This window comes from Rhinatrema bivittatum, chromosome 7, assembly GCF_901001135.1.
Source record: "Rhinatrema bivittatum chromosome 7, aRhiBiv1.1, whole genome shotgun sequence".
NCBI lineage: Eukaryota > Metazoa > Chordata > Amphibia > Gymnophiona > Rhinatrematidae > Rhinatrema > Rhinatrema bivittatum.
Window position 1 is genome coordinate 300,696,047 of NC_042621.1, and position 22,149 is coordinate 300,718,195.

At 43.0% G+C, this 22,149-nt stretch overlaps 1 protein-coding gene across 3 annotated transcripts in view; it reads left to right on the forward strand.

Annotated features, from left to right (window-relative positions):
- The window catches only part of CCDC172 (coiled-coil domain containing 172), a 176,892-nt gene extending 166,245 nt beyond the window's left edge, over nt 1-10,647 (forward strand). For 2 of the 3 annotated variants that reach the window (XM_029610476.1, XM_029610478.1), the window contains one exon: nt 7,159-8,531. In XM_029610476.1, the coding sequence (XP_029466336.1) occupies nt 7,159-7,194 (36 nt within the window). In that variant the 3' untranslated portion in view covers nt 7,195-8,531. Of the gene's footprint in view, nt 1-7,158; nt 8,532-10,515 lie in introns of those variants that run through there. The other variant, XR_003857936.1, reaches the window with a different exon arrangement.
- The last annotated feature ends 11,502 nt before the right edge of the window (nt 10,648-22,149 follow it).

Below are 22,149 nucleotides of genomic sequence, written 5' to 3' on the forward strand. Positions count from 1 at the left end.
TGGCTAGTACTCACGATGGATGAGAGCTTCCAGGGTTGAGGGGCTCACTATTGGGAACTGACAGCGCAAGGGCAGTGGACTACAGAAGAGTATTTCTGGAGTATTAATCGGCTAGAAGCCTGTGCCATCTGGTTGGCATGCTTGCAATTCAGCAACCGATTGCAGGGTCGGGCAGTCCGGATAATGTCGGAAAATGCAATGACAGTGGCTTACATCAATCGGCAGGGAGGAACCAAGAGCCTGCAAGTGTTGCAGGAAATAGCCCAACTTATGGAAGTGCATCTTCAGGAGATCTCAGCCTCGCACATTGCGGGAAAAGACAACAATTTTCTCAGCAGACAGAGTCTGGATCTAGAAGAATGAGAGTTGTCAAATGCGTTCCAGCTCGTAGTAGATCTCTGGGGCCTTCCATTTCTGGACCTGTGGCGACTTCTCGCATGCGAAGGTTCCTCGCTTCTTCAGTTGCAGGAGAGATCAAAAGTCCTTGGGCATCGATGCCCTTGTGCAGGACTGGCCGGAGGGCAAGCCACTGTATGCCTTTCCCCCATAGCCCATGATAAGCAGAATGATTTGGAAGATCGAAAGTCACTTGGGGATGGTGCTTCTGGTGGCACAAGATTGGCCCAGAAGATGATTGTATGCAGATTTTCGAAGGCTCATGCTGGACTCTCCTCTCCGATTTCCAGCTCAGAGGAATCAGCTTTGGTAGGGTCTGGTTCTTCATGAAGGTCCAACTCTATTTTCTTATGGTATGGTCCTTGAGAGGGCTCAGTTGTTGAAGCAGAGATATTCTGCTGCGGTGATTGCCACCTTGCTAGGAATGAGAAAGTTCTACACTTCCTTAGCCTATGTGCAGTTTGGTGAATGTTTGAGGCTTGGTGTGAAGATCGAGGGGGTACCGCCTCGTTCAGATAAGATCCCACTCATTTTGGAATTTTTGCAGGATGGATTGAATAAAGGGTTGGCCCATAATTCATTAAAGGTTCAGGTGATGTCTCTTGCTTGTTTTTGAGGTAAAGAGTGAATGATGGACCCTTGTCGGCTCATCCAGATGTGGCCCATTTCTTAAAAGGAGTGAAGCATCTCCATCCCCCCTTGCGGTTGCCGGTGCCTTTATGGAGTCTTAATCTAATTTTGGATTTTTTGGCGGGTCCTACTTTTCAACCAATGCGTAGCCTTTCCTTGAGGTTACTGACCTTGAAAACAATATTTCTCTGTACATACCAGGTTCAGTCCAGACGGTGGGTTATGTCCCCCGTCCAGCAGATGGAGTCAGACAAGAACTTACTGCAGGCCTGGTCTTGCCAGGAGCCCTTTTTATGGGTGACTTCAGGGGCGATACAGCTGCATACTGTTCCTTCGTTTTTGCCAAAAGTCATCTCGGATTATCACTTGAATCAACCAATTTCCCTGCCATCTCTGGAGATGAAAAGAGATGCAGAGGAATATTGCATTGTGGCCCTTGGATGTCTAGAGACATATCTTGAAGTATTTGCAGAATTGTAAACCTCTCAGGAAGACAGATCGCTTGTTAGTTCTCTACAGGGGGAGTAAACAAAGCGAGTCAGCATCATAGGCTATGGTAGTCTGCTGGATTAAGGAGGTAGTTGCAGCCGAATCGGTGGATGCTGAGCAGCCATTGCCTAGCCAGGTTAGGGCTAATTCCACTAGGGGTCAGGTAGTGACATGGGCGGAAGTTAGATTTTTGTCTCCTGTCAACATTTGCCAAGCTGCAATGGGGTCATCCTTGCACACCTTTTCCAGGCATTACCGCCTAGATGTGCAGGCCCGGGAGGACACAACTTTTGCACATGTGGTGTTGATTGGACCCAAAGTAGCAGGGGTGGCTCAAGGCAATCTGCCGCTTTAGGCGAGGGACAAGAGGGCGCCCCTTGCCCTGCTCGCTCTTGATCTGCCCCTGCTCACTCTTCTGCCCCCCCCCCCCCCCCCGGTCCCTTCTCCGTGGCGGTGGCTTCCCTTCTCCACAACGCCGGTTTGGCCTCCAATGGCAGGAGCTTCCCTCCATGCCGCAGGCAGCGGTGGTGTCGTCCCTCCTCTACGCACTGGCCTGGCCTCTGGCGGCAGCGGCCCTCTGGCCTCCGGCAGCAGCCCGCGGCAGGGACCCTCCTCCCTTCTGCCACCACCGACCTGGGTCAGCAGGGGCAGGCAGGGTGAGGCAGACACCACAGTGGCGTTCTAAGAGGGGCATTTTTTGCCGCCTCAAAATTCTGCCGCCTGAAGCGGCCTCCTCACCCTGCCTCATTATAGAGGTAGCTTCCCGCTCTGTTCGAGAGTAGCTTTGGTACATCCCACTGGTTCTGGATCCAACTATCCGTATGCTAAGAAAGGAGAAATTACTATTTACCTGATAATTTCCTTTTCTTTAATAAGGACAGGTGGATCCACCTTCCCGCTCTTGGCTGCCAGATGGTTGTTTTAATGTCGTCCTGCGTGGCAGCGTGTTCCAGGGGTTACTGGTAAGTGTTACTCCAGTCCCTAGAATGGTGTTAATATATTCTGTGTCTGAGCTCAGTGTTTCCTATTAGCTGAGTGCTGAAATGGTTATCTGTTAATAATCGAGTTTTGTTAGTTTGTCCATAGTTAGCTTTTGTAGAGAACACTGGCAGGCTGATGTCACAGCAGGAGTTTCTATACTGTGATGTTAACTTTGCTTCATCTGCTGGTAGAGGTGCATAACCCACTGGTTCTGGATCCACCTGTCCTTATTAAAGAAAAGGAAATTCTCAAGTAGGTAGTAATTTCTCCTTTTAACTTTTTCTGGTAGATCATCAAGAAAGGTTGCCTCTTGGACATTGGATGGAAGCTTTTGTCATAAGGAGGCTGCTAAGAAAGAGAGCCCTAGAATGAGAGTTTCCTGATCACTGGGGCATCTTGTTTCAATCCTGGCCTTTTAATTCCCCTTGCTGTGCATTCTGAGACTTGCAGCTTTTCTGACTCAAGCCTGGTTTTGGGATAAAAAAATAAACTAGCATGTTGTCTGTGTTCAGTACCTGAGTGTAATCCGCTTTGAAGTGCCAAAAGGTGGAATATAAATACAATTTGAATAAATTTGAATTTGAATCTAGTCACCTGGTGGGAGTGAATGCATTACAAATAAATTTGAAATTGCATCTTAGTATCATATAAGATAGAAACAGCAGTACTATGCTTTGTGTTAAGGGGACAGTTTTGAATAGCCCATGTCTTTTGTGAGGTACCATAGGTATTTTTAGCCCATTCATATTGTAGCTAATATTTTAGTGGAAACGACCCATGTTGTTTGCCTTTGAAAATTAACAGCCATAGAGTATGTGCGCTAAGTCGCATGCATACTTTGTACCTCCTGTTTGTGTGGGCAATCGTGAGGGGGAAAAACAGCACACATACATTTGAAATTGTGCTCCTGGGAATGCTTCTCTTTAACCCTACTAAAACTACGCAAGCTGTAAAAGCTGGAATGCAATGGAAAGGAGTTTTCAACCAAACTCTCTTACCTGGCTAAATAGTGGCTGCTTGAGTAAAGATCTTTGAAAATTGTCCACTTGGGGACAATTTTCAGTTTGTGTATTTATAAAGTACAGGAGTGCTTTTAGCACAGTAAATACTTCTGTGCACAGGCACATGCCGAGGTCCCTTGTTGCGTAACTTTACTTCTGCTTTGGGTGATGAACAAGTTATAAACTAAAGATAATAGACAGATCAGCAGGGTTTTAAGGGCCAAGGCTAACAGGAGAAGGGAGGCTAGTAGACTAGAGGGGTTTGGAAGTCCTATTCCTTATCTGGATGAACTGGGAACAAACTGGTAAAACTGGTAATGGCTGCGCGCATGTCTTTTAAAATCCCCTCAGGATTTGCGTGCATAGGCATGTGTCCACTTAAAATTGCACTCACATGTGCATGTGGTCAGGCTATTTTATAACATGCGCACACTTATGCATGTATGTTATAAAATGGCTGCGTCCCTGTGCACAGGCCGACAAACGCGTGCATATATGTGCCTGCGCGCCTGTTTAAAAGTTCTGTCCCTGTGTGCAGTTTTGGGTAGACGGCCAAGGAATGTTTAATACTACACATACTTTTGAAAAGTATTAGGCAAGTACTATGTTGCCCTAAACATGCTCTGGTTCCTGTGGCTAAAAGACTACGAGCTTTTAGCTAGTCAAGAGGAGGGCAGTTTTCAGACTGGGCAAGCTAGGTGTGTCTGTCCATTTTGACATGACTAACTTCCTTTTGTCCTCTAAGGGTGTATATTTTTTATTTATTTATTTATTTGTGTTTTTCTATACCGGCATTCACGGGAGTACGTATCATGTCGGTTTACATAAAACAAGGGGTGATCAATACATTATAACATACATAACTAAAACATAAGAGTATACATTACAGTAGTATAAAACAAGTGCACGGAAGAGAAAGTTACAATAAACAGGGGTTATTCTAACTGGGATTAGAGTTAAAGGAAAGATAAACAAGTTTAATAAGAATTAAAACATTGTAGTGATTGGTTTGTAGTGATTGATTCCGTTTAGAAGGGAATGTTCAATTAAGTAATTGTTCTTTTAAATAAATATTTTATTTGATAGAAAATGTTCAGTATTGCTGTATTAGATTTTGCTGCAATTGCTGGAAGTGAATCCTTAAGGGTCTGGAAATGCTTTCATGAACAGCCATGTTTTCAGTCTCTTTCTGAAGGTTAGGAGACATGGTTCCTGTCTTAATTCTAAGGGGATTGAGTTCCATAGTGGGGGACCTTCTGTGGAGAAGGCCCGATCTCTCAATGTTATATGTTGGGTGGTATTGTTGTGTGGTACCTGTAGATATTCTCTATAAGCTTCTCTGATGGGTCTATTGGAGGAGTGTTTTTTGAGAGCTATTTGTAGATCGAGTGGAGCCAGCCCATGGATATTCTTGTAGATTGTGGTGAGGGACTTATGAATTATTCTATAATGGATTGGTAACCAGTGAAGGTCTTTGAGGACTGGTGTAATGTGATCTCTTCTCCTTTTGTTTGTTAGTATTCTTGCTGCCGTGTTCTGTATCAATTGGAGAGGTTTAGTATGTGCTGATGGGAGGCCTAGAAGAATCGAGTTGCAGTAATCAATTTTAGCAAATATTATTGCTTGGAGCACTGTTCTATAGTCATGGAAGTGAAATAGGGGTTTTATCCTTTTTAATACGTGCAGTTTGTGGAAGCAGTCTTTGGTTGTTTGGTTGATAAATGATTTTAAATTTAATCGGTTGTCTATGGAAACTCCTAAATCTCTTACTTTTGAGGTTTGCAAGTTGGCTGGAGGGTTTGTAGTGATTTTGCAATTGTCTGGAGAGATTAGAATGAATTCGCTTTTTGATTGGTTTAGAATTAAATTTAAGCTGGATAAGAGATCGTTGATTTCATGAGAACAATTTTCCCAAAGTTCTAGAGCTTTAGTGATGGATTCTTTAATGGGGATCAGAATCTGGACATCGTCGGCAAATATGAAATGTTTAAGGTTCAATTTGTTTAGCAATTGGCAAAGCGGGAGAAGGTATAAGTTGAAAAGTGTCGGTGAAAGGGAGGAACCCTGCGGAACTCCTTGCGAAGATGGGTATCTGGGGGATTCTTTGTTGTGAATTTTAACCTTGAAACCTCTGTTTTCTAAGAATGTCTTGAACCATGTTAGTGCTGATCCTGCAATACCGATGTTCGCCAGTTGTTTTAGTAATATGGCGTGGTTGACAGTATCGAACGCTGCAGATAGGTCCAATAGAATCAGAAGGAAGGCCTGTCCTTTGTCTAGGCCCAATATAATGTAGTCAGACAGTGAAATGAGAAGGGATTCGGTGCTTGATGCCTTTCTGAAACCAAATTGAGTAGGGAATAGAATTCCGTGTTCCTCTATGTAATCCGATAGTTGTGTGTTGACATTGCGTGTAATCAAATTGAGTAACCAAATTGAGTAGGGAATAGAATTCCGTGTTCCTCTATGTAATCCGATAGTTGTGTGTTGTAACATTGCGCACAAATTAGCTGGTAAACATGTGCATAAGTTACACCAACTTTCTAAGCAGACTTATGCACTTAAGTTCTTTTTGAAAATTATCCCAGCACAACCATGGGCACACTATTATACCTGCTATATTTTTGCTGAAAGAATTTATGCACATTGAACCCAACTTTCAAGCCTATTTGCAGTACAACATTTGTATGCATAAGTGGATGCATGGAGATTAATGAAGGAGCTGCGCAGTTTATAAAATACTGAGTATTTCTGCTCCAAAATTATGTGCATATGTTTCAGTGCACATGTATATTTCCAATGCAAGAAAACGCATGCTTTCTCTATTCATTTTATAAACATAAGTGGGTATGGTTTGTATGTGAAATAATTGTGACACTACAAATAAACACCCAGAATTAAACACGGAGATATTTTATAGAGGATGCACGTATACAGTTTTGAAAACACACTTGCATGCATACTTGGAATCTCAAGTTCACCCATACCTCTGCTAGTTGACCCCTAGCACTTCACCCTGAACCTCCACCCAAAAGCTGCAGACCATAACACAAGTCATGTTTCACCATTGTGAGTTAATTAGCGTAAAAGTGTACAAATAAATTTGGTAATATGTGCACATATATCTCATGCAAAATAGCAACTATTGCACGTACTTCAGAATCCCACCTCATATCACCCCATAGACTGCCTCTTTTTTTTCCACTAAAATGTGTGAAATTGAAAATACATGCCTACTGTATACGTTTATAAAATAGCATAGGCGCATGTACCAGTATATGCTACTTACATGGGTTTATGCTATTGTTACGCGGAAAATACCTTTGAAAATTCACTCCGTGCATTTTAATAAATCAAAAAGTGTATACATAGGTGTCTTCACTCCCTGAAACATGTCTCCCCCTATGCATGTAAAGTGCATTTATACAGTGTTAATGTGTATATCTGTCATGCTGTTTTCTAAAGAGCCATTTTGCGGGTAAAACACTACTTTACCTGCCAAAGTCTCTTTGAAAATGACCCTCAGATGTATTGAAGTCAGTTAATACATCCATAGTTCTTTAACTGTAACACGGTTTGATCTCAGGATAACAGTGGGTTTATAATAAGCATCTCATTAACATTTTTTCTATGTTTCAAACTATTTTTATATGTTTTCCAGAAGTTATCTCAGAAAGGACTTCAGACAAACAAGTGATTTACCGAGGATCAGAACAACATGTGCAGAAGAATACGTAAACTAATTGTAATATGTTTTTTGTAAGAAAAGAATACTTCCATAGTACCATCCTGATTAGTTTGGCTTCGGAGAGGGAGGTGTGTATTCAGTTCTAAGCTGTTTGGTTTTTGTTGTTACTGGTTACTGAACTACTACTACTAAGAACTGTTAGCTCTCTTCTACTTTACTTCTCTACATACCATCCCGTAATTTGCATTAGCAGAATCAACTTCTGCTCCAGGTACCATCCCCCAGATCAACTAGACTGTCCATTACTCGTGAACATGCATTTTCTATCACAGGTCCCATTACTTGGAACAACCCTCCACCATTCATTAGACTCATCTCAGATCCCAAAGAATTTAAAAAAGCACTCAAATGTCATTTATTTAAATTAGCGTTTCAAGATATTAATGAATCTTAATTCATCTGTGTTCCCTTTTTTTATGTCTATTTTATAGTTTTATTTGTCTATTTTATGCTTATTAGTTATGAACATGCTTTTGTAAATCACCCCAAACTTTGGAGGGTACAGTATATAAGCAATTTTAAATAAATAAATACATTATTTTACCTAATGTCTGTTTACAGCACACACAATTCTCCTTTATCATACCTGATCCTTATCCAAAAAACACCATTTCCCCATGCTAGCATCTGTCTGTGCACCTTCTTTGGACAGCTCCCATTGCTGTGCTTGTTTTCCGTTTGTCAGCATGTGCATGTTCACATGCTCCCTTCTGAGACCAGTTGCAAATATTCCCTATAAATTGATAAGCTAGAGGTCACTCTACAAATGTTACTCTGAAATGCAGCTGGGTTCTACTGGCTGAGAAAGCAAAGAGCTTAAATTATTTTCAAAAGATGGTTCCCAGGGAATAGGGCATTGCCTCTAGGGTGACTGAGAGTGCCCAGTAATAGCATTCATGTTTCCCTTCAGAACTTAATTCTTTATTATTTATTGAGGTCCACATTCAGAGGCATTTAACCGAATAACTCACAAGTAATCCTGCTAAATGCTGACTTCTGAATATTTTTGTGACATATCCAGCTAAAATTTAGCCAGATAGCTTCGGGGCATTCCGGAAGTGTTTCTGGAGGACTTAGACTAGCCGGATAACATATCCAGCTAACTCTAAGCATGCCACAGAGCAGTCCTAAAATTAGCTGGATAACTTAGCTGGCCATCTTTAGGATAGCTGGCTATATTCAGTAATGTGGCTGTACCAATGAATATCCCTCCAAGTTTATCTGGCTAACTTTACAGTCCAAAACAAATCAATGCCACTACTACAGCGATTGGAAATTACAATCAATCAATCAAGAGCTGCTGCTCGATCGCTGGGACGTGAAGATATTAAAAACTTAAATACCTACTTATAAATGATTTGTTGAAACTGATATTTAATAACGGTTTATGACACCTGCTCTGTATTCAGTGTATACTAATGTTGATAAGTTATTCGTGTGATAATTTTAAAAATTGTTAAGGAGTAGAGGGAAAGTTTCATATAAACTCGTTGGTGTCTCGGCACCACGGTTTTGTGGTGGTATAATCATTAACTGACCCCCTCCTCCTGTGTGGAATTTTTTTTGCTATAAAAGATTTTTTTTCTTTTCGCCTATGTGAACTCTTCCGTGAGATAAACGTAGAACTTGTTTATAAAGCCATAACAGTGCTAAATTTAAAGAGCTGAAAAATGCTCTGCTTTTAAGCTATTATGGAGTAAAGTTGAGACTTCCCTTTTGATGTTGGTGTGCGCTGTCCAATTTCCAACAAGGTCCCGACACAGTCGATCCGTGTTTCAGACTGTTAGTCTTTCCTCAGGGGTGTGAACCATTGTAAAGCTGCCAACTTGCTGGGAATCTAGATGAACTCCGTTGAATACAAGCCTCTGATGTACTTGAGGTATACGGCTCTTGGCGGAGTGGCTCTCACTCCGACACCGGAAGAGTGTCGGAGTGAGAGCCACTCCGCCAAGAGCCGTATACCTCAAGTACATCAGAGGCTTGTATTCAACGGAGTTCATCTAGATTCCCAGCAAGTTGGCAGCTTTACAATGGTTCACACCCCTGAGGAAAGACTAACAGTCTGAAACACGGATCGACTGTGTCGGGACCTTGTTGGAAATTGGACAGCGCACACCAACATCAAAAAGGGAAGTCTCAACTTTACTCCATAATAGCTTAAAAGCAGAGCATTTTTCAGCTCTTTAAATTTAGCACTGTTATGGCTTTATAAACAAGTTCTACGTTTATCTCACGGAAGAGTTCACATAGGCGAAAAGAAAAAAATCTTTTATAGCAAAAAAAATTCCACACAGGAGGAGGGGGTCAGTTAATGATTATACCACCACAAAACCGTGGTGCCGAGACACCAACGAGTTTATATGAAACTTTCCCTCTACTCCTTAACAATTTTTAAAATTATCACACGAATAACTTATCAACATTAGTATACACTGAATACAGAGCAGGTGTCATAAACCGTTATTAAATATCAGTTTCAACAAATCATTTATAAGTAGGTATTTAAGTTTTTAATATCTTCACGTCCCAGCGATCGAGCAGCAGCTCTTGATTGATTGATTGTAACTTTACAGTCCAGCCAGTGACTGAATGTTATCCCCATTATTATCCATTGACTGAAATTGAAATGTTAAAAATTGTTTTATTCCATATTAAAAAAAAGATTCTGTATGGCAAGGTTGCATACATAACTAAAATGTGTTTGAGCTTGGTTATGATTTTAGTGTGTGCAATAGATTTGAGGGTTTTTTCCTTGTTCATGGACATTATGCACCTTGTCAAAAATAAAAATATTGGTCTTCTGTGCATTAGGATGTACTGTAGTCTTTCATCAGTTTGGATGATATATATGCTGGGTAAGTAAGTAGAATTTTAGTTCTTAGTTACTAACAAATGTCAAGAAATAAATGGATAGTCTGGCTGACTCAGTGTGTCTATTTAAGTATCAGTAACATCCAGTAAATAGAAGGATGTATTTCAAAACCTATAGTTTGTCATTGCATCATAGCACAAAGATATTCCAGATATATTTATGAGACTAATTACATTTTTGTAGTAGCTGTGAAAGCATTTTACTTTCGACTTCATCTCACAACACTCAAAATGTGCACTAGCCCCATTTCTCCATTGATAAGCGGGGCTGCATTAGCAATGACATGCATGATGTCATCTGATGGCACCAAACAGACCCTTCTCCCTTTTGTCTGCACTCTCGCATGGACATTTACCCTCCCTCTCATTAAATTATTCTTCCTTTTCTTTCTGTTACAGCAGTCCATAATGATTGGGTTTAATCCCTCATCCAACTGATGGAGTCAGAGAACATTCTTCTTTTTTTTTTTCCCCATATCTGTGACATTACTACTACTTCTGTTGAGCACAGACTGGATTGAGCCAGTATTCTCTGCCTCCAACTGATGGTGAGACTACTGATGGAATAGCAGTATTTATCTTACTGGTCTGGCATATGATTTGAATTTAATTTAACAAAAAATGTTTGGGACATGCACCATTAATTTTTACAGAGTAGCAAACCAACATTTGATTATGCTCCCATTCCCATTAAAGGGTGCTTGGTTGAGCCAATTCAGAGCATACTGTATACACATATATTAAGGAAAGGAGAAGGAGAATCCTTTAAGGCAGTGATCCCCAACCCTGTCCTGGGGGCCCACCAGCCAGTCGGGTTTTCAGGATATCCACAATGAATATGCATGAGAGAAAATTTGCAGTTTATGGGGGCAGTGCTTGCAAATTTTCTCTCATGCATATTCATTGTGGATATCCTGAAAACCCGACTGGCTTGGGGGTCCTCCAGGACAGGGTGGGGGACCTCTGTTTTAAGAGACTTTTTAAATATTCACTACCTTTCTTGTTGGTAAAAGAAAAAGAAAGGACCCCTGAACGTCAAAAGATAACTCTTAGATCATTCAACCAGCAAGTTTCTTTTTGTGAATAGCATTTTATTAACCATCAAAAACAAGATACAAATTTCAACTGATACATTATATAACAGATGGTAGATTATTTATACATCATATTGTATAAGAAGCAAATGTAAATGCTGTTATATTGGAATGCAATTTCCTCTTAATTGTAGATCTCAAACAGGCTTACAACATCAATTAAACTCTGGAATTTGTTGCTAGCGAATGTGGTTAGTGCAGTTAGTATAGCTGTGTTTAAAAAAGGTTTGGATAAGTTCTTGGAGGAGAAGTCCATTACCTGCTATTAAGTTCACCTAGAGAATAGCCACTGCCATTAGCAATGGTTACATGGAATAGACTTAGTTTTTGGGTACTTGCCAGGTTCTTATGGCCTGGATTGGCCACTGTTGGAAACAGGATGCTGGGCTTGATGGACCCTTGGTCTGACCCAGTATGGCATTTTCTTATGTTCTTATGTGCTTATCATGTCAAGTCTTCATGCCTGAGGTCCTCGTCCAGGTGTCCTGATCTTCATGTCCTGGTGTCTCGTCCTGATCCTTTGTTCCTGATGTTCCAAGTTCCTGGATGTTCTGTTCCTGTGTCTCGTCTTCGCTCTCGTACCTTCTGGTACCGGTAGGCCGGGGGTCCCTCGGATGATGTGTGCCTGAGTGGACTAGCCTGCTGGTGGACGTCTGTCCTGTGCTCCTGAGCTGTCATGCCCCGCCAGCCATTGTGGAGCTCCGGGCGACTTATGGCTCCGTCGTCGTAGTTCCGCCGTGACTGGACTCTTTCCTGCATCTGTCCCGTTCTTCTCGTGGTCCATGACCAGCCTCTTGGGGCTGTGTAGGGCGCATAGTGGACAGAGAGGTCCGCGACCAGGCCATTGGGTGCGCCCGTGAAGGTGGGCTGAGTAGGGCTCCCTGAGAGACAATGCAAATGTCCTCCCAGCCATAGTCAAGTTCCAAGTGTCTCGTCTGCGATGCCGTCTGCATCGATCCCAAGTCTCGTCTGCGATGCCGTCTGCATCAACCCAGTCTCGTCATGGATGCCGTAGCATCAACCCAGTGTCTTGTCTGCGATGCCGTTGCATCGATCCTGGTGTCACGTCTTCCTAGTCCTGGTGTCATGTCTTCAACCTAAGTCTTCGTGCCATGTGATGCCGTTGCATCAACCAAGTCTTCGTGCCATGTGATGCCGTCACATCAACCAAGTCCTCGTGCCATGTGATGTGTCGCATCAACCCAAGTCTTCGTGCCAGGTGATGCCGTTGCATCAATCTTCATAGTCTTGTCTTCGTGTCAAGGTCCGTCTGCCCTCAACCTCAGGCCAGGCCTGCTGCTCCATGCTGCTCGCAGCAGGTCCGAAAGGGCTCGGAATGGTCGGAGGACCATTCAACTTCCAACATCCTTGCATGTTGGCCTTGGGAGCTTGCCGGCCTGGCGGAGGGTAGACCGTCAGCCATGCTCGGCCCTGAAGGTCTGGGTCGGGCTGAAGCCCATGGGCACACTAAACCACCAGAGTACAACAGGTGGTAGCTCCTAATATGGAACCTAACATTGTGTAACTATAGAATACTAGCCCACATTCCCATTAGGTTGAACCCTCAGGTGCTAGGACAAGCAGATCTTAGGTGGGGCTGCTGAAGATCTGTAGGTTGAAGGCAGGCCATGGTCAGTGTCAAGCAGCTCTCAAGAGATGCAGTCATGCAGTGGTCTATGATGGGTGACAATCAAGAGAAGGTCCACTGGTCAGGCAGGGGTCAGTGGTATGGTAACAAATCTATACTACTATCAATATCACATCTTACATAATAAAGTCCTTCAGACCAGCTCACTAAATGCTGATTTACACCTCAGATACTTCAACGTATAAACATGTAGATCAAACATTTAAATGACAAATCTAATCAAATTACAAATCCCTAGAGCCCATGATCCTCAAAACTTTGGTATATTTTCATAGATTCTATTATGACCTGAAGAAGGGGGCATTAGTTCCTGTAAGCTCGTCAAGAAATGTATTAAACAATAAAACAGTACCACATTACTTTTTTAGCTTTTAGTTGTTAAACTTTATTTCTGTGTATTCAAGAGGACTAACATGGCAACCACACTACTTGATATCATTTATTTGTTTAATTTATTTATTTATTTTAACATGTTTTGTATACCGTATATTCGGTTTTGCCATCATAACGGTTTACATTAGGAGAGTAACATTAAAGTTTTAACAAATACAATTTAAAGATAAAGTTGGGTAGCATTGGGGGGTAATAGGGGGGTTAGATTATATATGGAAAAGTTCTTAGATGTCTGTTGTAGAGTTGGTGTCTTTATTAGTCCGTTATAAGTTGATAGGGGGTGTCTCTGTTTTCTTTGGATTTGTCTGGTTGGGAGTTTGTTGGTGTTGGTAATTAAGATCATCTGAAAAAGCTCTGGGAAAAAGCCAGGTTTTTAATTCTTTTTTGAAAGTTTTGGTGTCAACTTGAGTTCTTAGATTTATGGGTAAGGAGTTCCATAGAGTTGGGCTGGCGATGGATATAGCTCTCTCTCGGGTTAATACTAGGCGCGTGATTTTTGCATGAGTAATTTTGAGGAGGCCTTTATTCATTGAACGAAGGTTCCTTTTTGGAGCATGTAGTTCAATGTGTTCAGTTAGCCAATGGTTTTGTTGTCCTGTCATTAATTTGTGGAGGATTGATAAAACTTTGTATTCTATTCTGTATTTAATTGGGAGCCAGTGCAAGGATATGAGAGTAGGTGTAATATGTTCTTGTTTCTTGATTCCTGAAAGAATCCTGGCGGCTGCATTCTGGAGTATTTGTAGTGGACATATGGTGATAAAAGGGAGGCCGAGGAGTAGGGCGTTGCAGTAGGCCAGGTTTGCAAATAGTAGTAGTTGCAGAACTGTTCTGAAGTCATTTTGAGTGAGGAAGGGTTTGAGACGTCTGAGTGTCAATAATTTGTGATAACCTTCTTTGATTTTATTTGTTATATAGGTTTTATAGGATAATTCTTTGTCAATTGTAATTCCGAGGTTTCTGGCATGGTCAACAGGAGAGATTATTGTTTCTGGGTTTTCTGTTTTGAGTAGGGATGTGAATCGTTTTTTGACGATTTAAAACAATCGTCAGATATATTTTAAATCGTCAAAAATCGTTAGAGCCGCGATACAATAGCAATTCCCCCGATTTATCGTCAAAAAATCGTAAATCGGGGGAGGGGGAGGGCAGGAAAACCGGCACACCAAAACAACCCTAAAACACACCCCAAGTGAACGATTTTTCTCTATGATTTTTGCAATGAAAGGTAGGTTAGATATGGGTCTGTAGTTTTGGATGTTTTCCTGATCTAGGTTGCTCTTTTTTATTAGTGGTTTGATGATTGCAGATTTTAGGCATTCAGGATATATCCCTTCAGTGAGGGAGAGGTTGACTATGTCCGCTAATGATTTTATTATTGAGATATCAAGTAGTTTAATTGTTTGTATAGGGATGCTGTCAATGTGGTGGTTTGCTGGGTTCATTTTTCTGATTATTCTTTGGATTTCAAGTGTTGAGGCAAAGTCGAAATCATTCCAGGTTGTTGTTATTTCCAGAGATGGTATAGGAAATTGGATGTGTGAAGTGTTGTAGATGTTAGAGTTGTTTAATAGTTTTTTGATTTTTTCAGTAAAGTATTCTGCAAAGTTGTTGCTTTTGTAGGTGTTTGGAGGTGTTCTTGTTTCATTAGGTGATTTGATGAGGCTTTTTACTATGGTGAAATGCATTCTAGGGTTCTGTTGGTATTTGGATATTTTGGTTGAGTAGAATTCTTTGTATTATGGATACGTTTTTTGTAATTTGCTAAATGGGATCAGTATCCATTGAGTGATGGAGAGGTTTTATTCTTTCACCAGAATCTTTCTTTTTTTTCTGAATTCTCGTTTGAATTTTTGGTGTCATTGTACCATTGATTGTTATATTTAGGATTCTTTAATGTTTTTGTGATGATTGGGTTTGTTCTATCAGCTATGGATTTGGTAATATTTATCCATGATGTCGTTGCTGTTTCACGGGCGGATTTTAAAAGCCCTGCTCGCGTAAATCCGCCCCAGGACGCGCGTAGGTCCCGGGGTTTTTCAAAGGGGCGTGTCGGGGGCGGGACCGGATGACGCAGAGTTTCGGGGGCGGGACGGGGGCGTGGCGCCAGCCTGGGGGCGTGGTCAGAAGACGGCGCGCATAGATTTACATCTGCTTCTCGCAGGCGTAAATCTAGGGACAAAGGTAAGGGGGGGGTTTAGATAGGGCCGGGGGGGTGGGTTAGGTAGAGGAAGGGAGGGGAAGGTGAGGGGAGGGCGAAAGGAAGTTCCCTCCGAGGCCGCTCCGATTTCGGAGTGGCCTCGGAGGGAACGGAGGCAGGCTGTGCGGCTCGGCACGCGCAGGCTGCCCAAAATCGGCAGCCTTGCGCGCGCCGATCCAGGATTTTAGAGGATACGCGTGGCTATGGCGTATCTTATAAAATCCAGCGTACTTTTGTTTGTGCCTGCTGCACAAACAAAAGTACGCGATCGCGCTTTTTAAAAAAATCTACCCCTCAGTGTTTGCAAGATCAATATTCTTGAGTTCTTCTTGGAGATTTTGTTGCAGTGTTTCGCTATCAAAGGGAGGATGATATGAAATGGTTTTATTGTAGTTTTCTGTTGTGTTGGGTATACTGTTCTGAGTAAGGGTGATATGGATGAGGTAGTGGTCTGACCATGGGATTTTGGTGATTTTTATGTGATGTGAGTTCCAGATGTTGGTGTTGATGAAAATAAGGTCAAGAGTGTGACCTGCTTTGTGTGTTGATCCGTTGACTATTTGTTCTACTATCATTGTTGATTGTTTTGCAAGTGTTTGATAGGGGGCATGTGTCCATGTTAAGTTAAAGTCGCCAAGGATAATAATTGGTTTATTGAAGGCTAGATTAGCAATCATGAATTCAATAAATGGGGAGCAATTTCGTTCCAAGGTTGTGGAAGGACAGTATACTAGACAGTTTTGTAGTTTTGCAGAGTCAAATAGGGCTATTTCAAAAGGGAAGCATGCCTTAGCTGTGGCAAGTTTCATTTGAAAGCTTTTCTTGATGATTAGCATTAGACCACTGCCTTTTTTTCTTGGTCTGGGGATTGTGAATAATTTGTATGATGGGTCTTCTATTTGATTAATAAGGACGTTGTCAGAGTCTTTTATCTAGGTTTCAGTGATTGCTATGAAATCTGGTTTGTAATCAGAGAGTAAGTCCGAGATGATAGGCATTTTTTAAACTATAGATTGTGCATTAATAAGGATGAATGATAGGAATAAGCATTAAGCATTTGGAGTAAGTCTTTAAATTTCTGTATGTTGAATTTGAGAGATTGAACTTACTTGTTTTCTTGTGAATCCTGGTTTTTTTTATTAGATGTATTTTTAGGAGGGAGCTTTAGGTGGAAGGTTGAGCAGAGGTGTATTGATAGTAGGAGTTTCTGGTTTGTGAAATCCTAAGGTTTGCACTAAGGGGAGTGCCCCTTTGTCGCGCTCCTTAGGCGCGTGACGCCTAGGTTTCACTCTTTTATTAAATGGTGAGATTCAGGTGAGGGTGATGAGCGGTGCTGATGACATCGGTGGGGGCAGGGCTCCGGGTCGGGTGTTTGTTCGGGGCTTCTGCCCTTCACAATTCCTTTACTTTCTTTTCGAATTGGAAAGGGTTCAGGTGCCTACCGCTGAGCTGTTCACGGTGGAGTCACAGTTGGAAGAGCGACTCCTGCTGGTAGGTGGTGATTGCCGGTACTGATGACGTCAGTGGGGGCAGGGCTCCGGGTCGGGAGTTTACTTCAGAATATACTTTCACTTATATTGTGCCTGTCCTTCAGATTGGATCGCTTAGAATTTTTATGATCAGAGCTATTTATAGTTGGTTAATGCATGCCTAGAAAGAGAATGTTCATTCTTAGAAAAAACCCATCCTGATGTATTCTGGTACCTGCTGTGCTGATTTCAAATAGTAGAAGATTTATTGAAATGCAGGTTCAAAAACCAGGACTGGTCTAAACTGCCTGCAGCTCTCCATTTCATTTTCACTTGCAGCTTCAGAACCTCAGCAGCTCAGCGAGCCCTGATCTGTTAACTCCAACTTCCAAGTTTTGCAGCATGCTTTGAAATGGGCCTTGGAAAACCAGGACTGGCTCAGCTGCTCCTTAGAGCCTGAAGCCAGGTGCTTACCATAGATTTGTTCCTTCCTTTGGTAGTGATTCTGAGTTATAAAAATAAGCAAACATTCTGCTTTTAACACCTTCATATCACCCCATTATGTTTTTTCATATGCAAGTAACTCACATCATAAAAAAAGACCATTCATAATTAGTCATAAGGTACTATTTGTATAGCATACATTAGATGCAAACAGTACTGTACAGAGCAGGGCCGGCGGAAGCACTAGGCGAACTAGGCGATCGCCTAGGGCGCTGAGCATTAGGGGGCGCCGAGCCGCTGACGGCCAATGGCCGCCGGTGGACGTCATCCCAATGGCAGATACACACAGCAAGAAGATCGCAGGGCCGTGGTACAGTCGCGTCTAAACATGCTGGTGCCCGCGCGGCCTCAGAAGAAAAATGTTGCCGGAGCCGCGCGGGCAGGAAGGAGGAGGAGGAGCATCAGCCAATGCAGGAACTTCTCCTCCTTCCTGCCCGCGCGACCCCGGAAGAAAAATGTTGCCGGAGCCGCGCGGGCAGGAAGGAGGAGGAGCATCAGCCAATGCAGGAACTTCTCCTCCTTCCTGCCCGCGCGACCCCGGAAGAAAAATGTTGCCGGAGCCGCGCGGGCAGGAAGGAGGAGGAGCATCAGCCAATGCAGGAACTTCTCCTCCTTCCTGCCCGCGCGGCCCCGGAAGAAAAATGTTGCCGGAGCCGCGCGGGCAGGAAAGAGGAGGAGCATCAGCCGCGTGCCGGAAGGAGGAGGAGCATCTGCCACGTTCAGAAGAGGATCAGCGCGGCTCGAGAAGACCGGGGCCGCTGCAGAGCCCATCCTGCAGTGGCCCGTGAAGCGGAGGCCCAGAGGTGAGAGAGAGAGACTGAGGGTTTGTACAGTGTGTATGTGTATGAGATGAGTTGAGAGACTGTGTGTGTGTGTGTGGGAGTGAAGACCTGAATGTTTGCAGAGACAGCATGGGAGAGCCTTTGTGTGTGTGAGAGACAGCATGTGGTAGTGAGAGCCTGTGCTTGAGCAAGACAGCATGTGGGAGTGAGAGAGAGCCTGTGTGTGTGTGTGAGTCAGCATGTGACAGTGAGAGCCCATGTGTAGGAATGATTGTATGAGAGAGAGCATGTGGGAGTGAGAGAGAGCCTGTGTGTGTGAGTCAGCATGTGACAGTGAGAGCCTGTGTGTAGGAATGATTGTATGAGAGAGAGCATGTGACAGTGAGAACCTGTGCTTGAGCAAGACAGCATGTGGGAGTGAGAGTTAGACAGCATGTGCAAGAGAGAGACTGTGTATAAATGATTGTATGAGGGACAGCATGTGAGAATGAGTGCCTGTGTATGTGAGAGAGAGAAAGCATGTGAGAATGAGAACCTGACCGTGTGTTTGAGGGAAGCAGACAGATGGAGAGAAAATAAATATGTTATAAAAGGAATTGGCAAAAAAATAAGAAAGGGAAGGTGGAAAAAAAAAAGCCTGTGACCAACCGATTAGAAAACTAAGATCAGACAGCAAATGTAAAAAGAAATAAATTATTTTTTACTGATTGGAACATGTAATCTTTGGTAATGTGCAAGAGTAGCACTTTCTCTATGCGGATCTCACAATGTACGAGATCAGCATAGAGGAACTGGAAGCCCATGGGGCCTGCACAGAGGAGGCAGCAGAATGGGCTTCAGTGCCAATAGCAGCAACCAGCACCTCCGCAATAGCCATACAGCGGCAGCGACAGTGGCAGCAGAAGAATGAGAGAGGCTCTGAGGTTGCTGGCAAAAGAAAGAGAGGGGGTCTCTGCCTTTCGTGTGTGCATGTGTATGAATGGGAGTCTGCCTGGGGGTGTATGTGTGTGAATGCATGGGTGCCTACCTGAGGGTGTGGCTGTGTATGAGAATGAATGGGTGTCTTCCTGGGGTTTGTATGTGTGAGAACAGGTGCCTGCCTGTTTGTGGTGTATGGGTGTGTGTGAGAATAAATTGGTGCCTGCCTGGGGGTCTGTGTGTGTGAGAATGAATGTGTGCATGCCTGGGGGATGGGGAGGGAGTGGTGTGAAAATGAATGGGAGCCTGCCTGGGGTTCAGTGTGAGAATGACTAGGAGCTTGCCTGTGTGTGTGTGTGTGAGAACGAGTGGGAGCTTGCCTGGGAGTGTGTGTTTGTGTGTATGTGAGGGAGCCAGTGAGAGTGAGAGCATGAGTGTGTATGAGAAAATCCAGGGGAGTAAGAGTTTGTGTGGGGGGTGTGTGTGGAGGGGGAGAGAGTGCCTTAGAGCCTGAGTGTGTCAGTGTCTGTGAGAGCGAGAGGTTATGGTTGGGTATAAGAGCATGAATGTGTATGTATGTGACAGTGTATGTGTGAGAGAGAATGGACATGTGAGTATGTGTGAGAGAGAGAGGATAACCTCCTAATCCTCGACAATATCAGGGTGACTGGAAATCAAGAGCTCCCATGTATGGACAGCAGGGGCTTTTTAAAATCCTTATTAATTTTAATTATTGTGTGTTATTTGATATATGTACTGTTTTGAAATATTTTATTGGTGTTTGGGAAATTGTAAAAAATGTATATGATTTTAATTAATAGAAATTCTATTTATCAGTAGTTTTAAAATATTTTATTAGTATGGTTTTACTATTATAACTGATGCTTTGTTTCTTGATTTTATTTGTTTTATGAGGAATGGTGGTTCTGTTTTTCCATTATTAATACACAGAGTCTGGCTTCTTGGGGTTTCCATTCCAGTTTTTGTCTAATTTGTGCTCCTTTATTTTGTAATCTGTATTTGGTGAGGGTCTGTCTCTGCTCTGTGTGTGTGACCACGATGAGAGATTCTGCTAGCATGTAGTGTCTGTATAGGGATCTATAGCAATCGGGTTTGTTTTGTTTCCTCAGTAGGTGGTGTATTGTTATCCCAGGACCCAGTGTAATATTTACCCTTGCTTTTTCACAGGTAGGGTTATTATTGTTTGAGTCCTTGGTGTTATTACTGTTATGTTATGATGGGATTGCAGTATAGATTTTGGGTGTCTCTTTTGCGGTGCTTTATGTTAGTTCACAATGTGTCTGGCAGTGGAAGGTGTTTGTGCTGCTGTTACTGTGAGGTGACACCAGAATTTGAAAATATCTTTTAGTATGATGAGCTGTAAGGGAAACATCCAAGCTCCATTGTTTGGGGGAATTTCAGTGGATGCACAGAGATACAGAACTGGAGGTGCAGGATTTGTATTGACATTCTGTCCCTTCCTATATATTCCAGACTTCATTCTCATAATCATATAGAATTAGTTGAATGAGGCTATCAAATAATTTTATAGTAGTTTTACTAGAAGTGTGAAACTGGCCAGCTTTTTAAAATAATGCAGAGGACCCTTTGGACTTTTTTTAACAACACTTTTTTTTATAATCAATTTTAAAGCAGGATCCATGCTATAGAGGTGGGTGTGATGAAGAAATGTCATTTTGGCTCCCCCCCACCCAAAACAAATTCTTCTGTCTAGAGATGCCACTGATTTTCTGTGGCACACAAATGCATTGGCCCCTGGGCGCTGGAGACCCTTGGTGCGCCACTGGGTGCGAGCCATATGGGGCTGCAAGTGGTGGCAAAGAGGAGTGGAGATTTGGCGGGCCGCAAGCAGTGCCCAATCTGCTCGCGACCCAGAAAACCCCAGTCAGCGGGCGTGATTGAGAATGAGGTAGGAGTCGGGGCCAAGACCGGGGGGGGGGCGCAAGGAAGAAGGCTCGCCTAGGGCGCCAAATCCCCTTGCAGCGGCCCTGGTACAGAGACATCTAATGGACAGTCCTTACTTCTTGGAGCTTACAGTCTATTCAAGACAAAGCAAAAACAAATAAGCGGTTCTGAGTTAAGTGAGCAAGGCTATAACAGGAGGTTTAAAGTAATAGTTATAATTCTAGGAAAATCTAAGAAGGTAGGGTCAACTGCTTTATGCATGCACTGTTAAACCCACGTCCTGGCCGAGACCAGTATGCTTTCCCATACTTCTCAATCTATCATACCAGTAACCAATTCGCCTTCTCACAGGTCAGTCTCATATCATGGACTCACTGATGTTCTCAGGTACTGGTAGCGTCACATAAACCTTCCGTACATAAATCTTACCATTCAAAATAGCATGATTTACAACATGGTGGATAGAAAAGGGTATTACCCCCTTTTTTTCTACACCACTCTTTTCTCTTACTCCCTCGGATTCTGCTCCCCAGACATCCTACACATGGGTACACCTCGGTTCCAATTGGTGAACCACTTGGGAGTGGGGATACCCGATTAACGGTTCAACCCCTTTTGAGTCAGCTTACCATGGGTTATCCACTGATTAAGCCGCTTCTATTTTTACTGGTTCGGAATGGGGCCTATATTTAGTGCTTACCAAGACTCATACGTTCCCCGTTCGAGCCTTTCCATTCCTCTCACTTAACAGTCTGGCATGGGAAATTCTTTCCCTCGTAGTCGTCACTTCTGCCAACAGGGTCAGTGAGTTCCACACCTTGTTACATACTCACCCGACCCTGCATTCCTCCGTGACGTCTTACGTATTCAACTTCATATCCTTCTTAAGGTAGACGCAGCATCTCACCTTACTCAGAATATACTCTGCCCACTTTTTCCCAACACCTCTCTCTCACCAAAGCAAGAGGGTTTTCCACTCCTTGGACTGTAAACGTGCACTTGCATTCTATCCAGACCGCACTACACTCCATAGGAATTACACCTAACTCTTTCCTCCTGTGGCAAAAAGCAAGCTGTGAGTTCCAGTGGGCAAACAGAC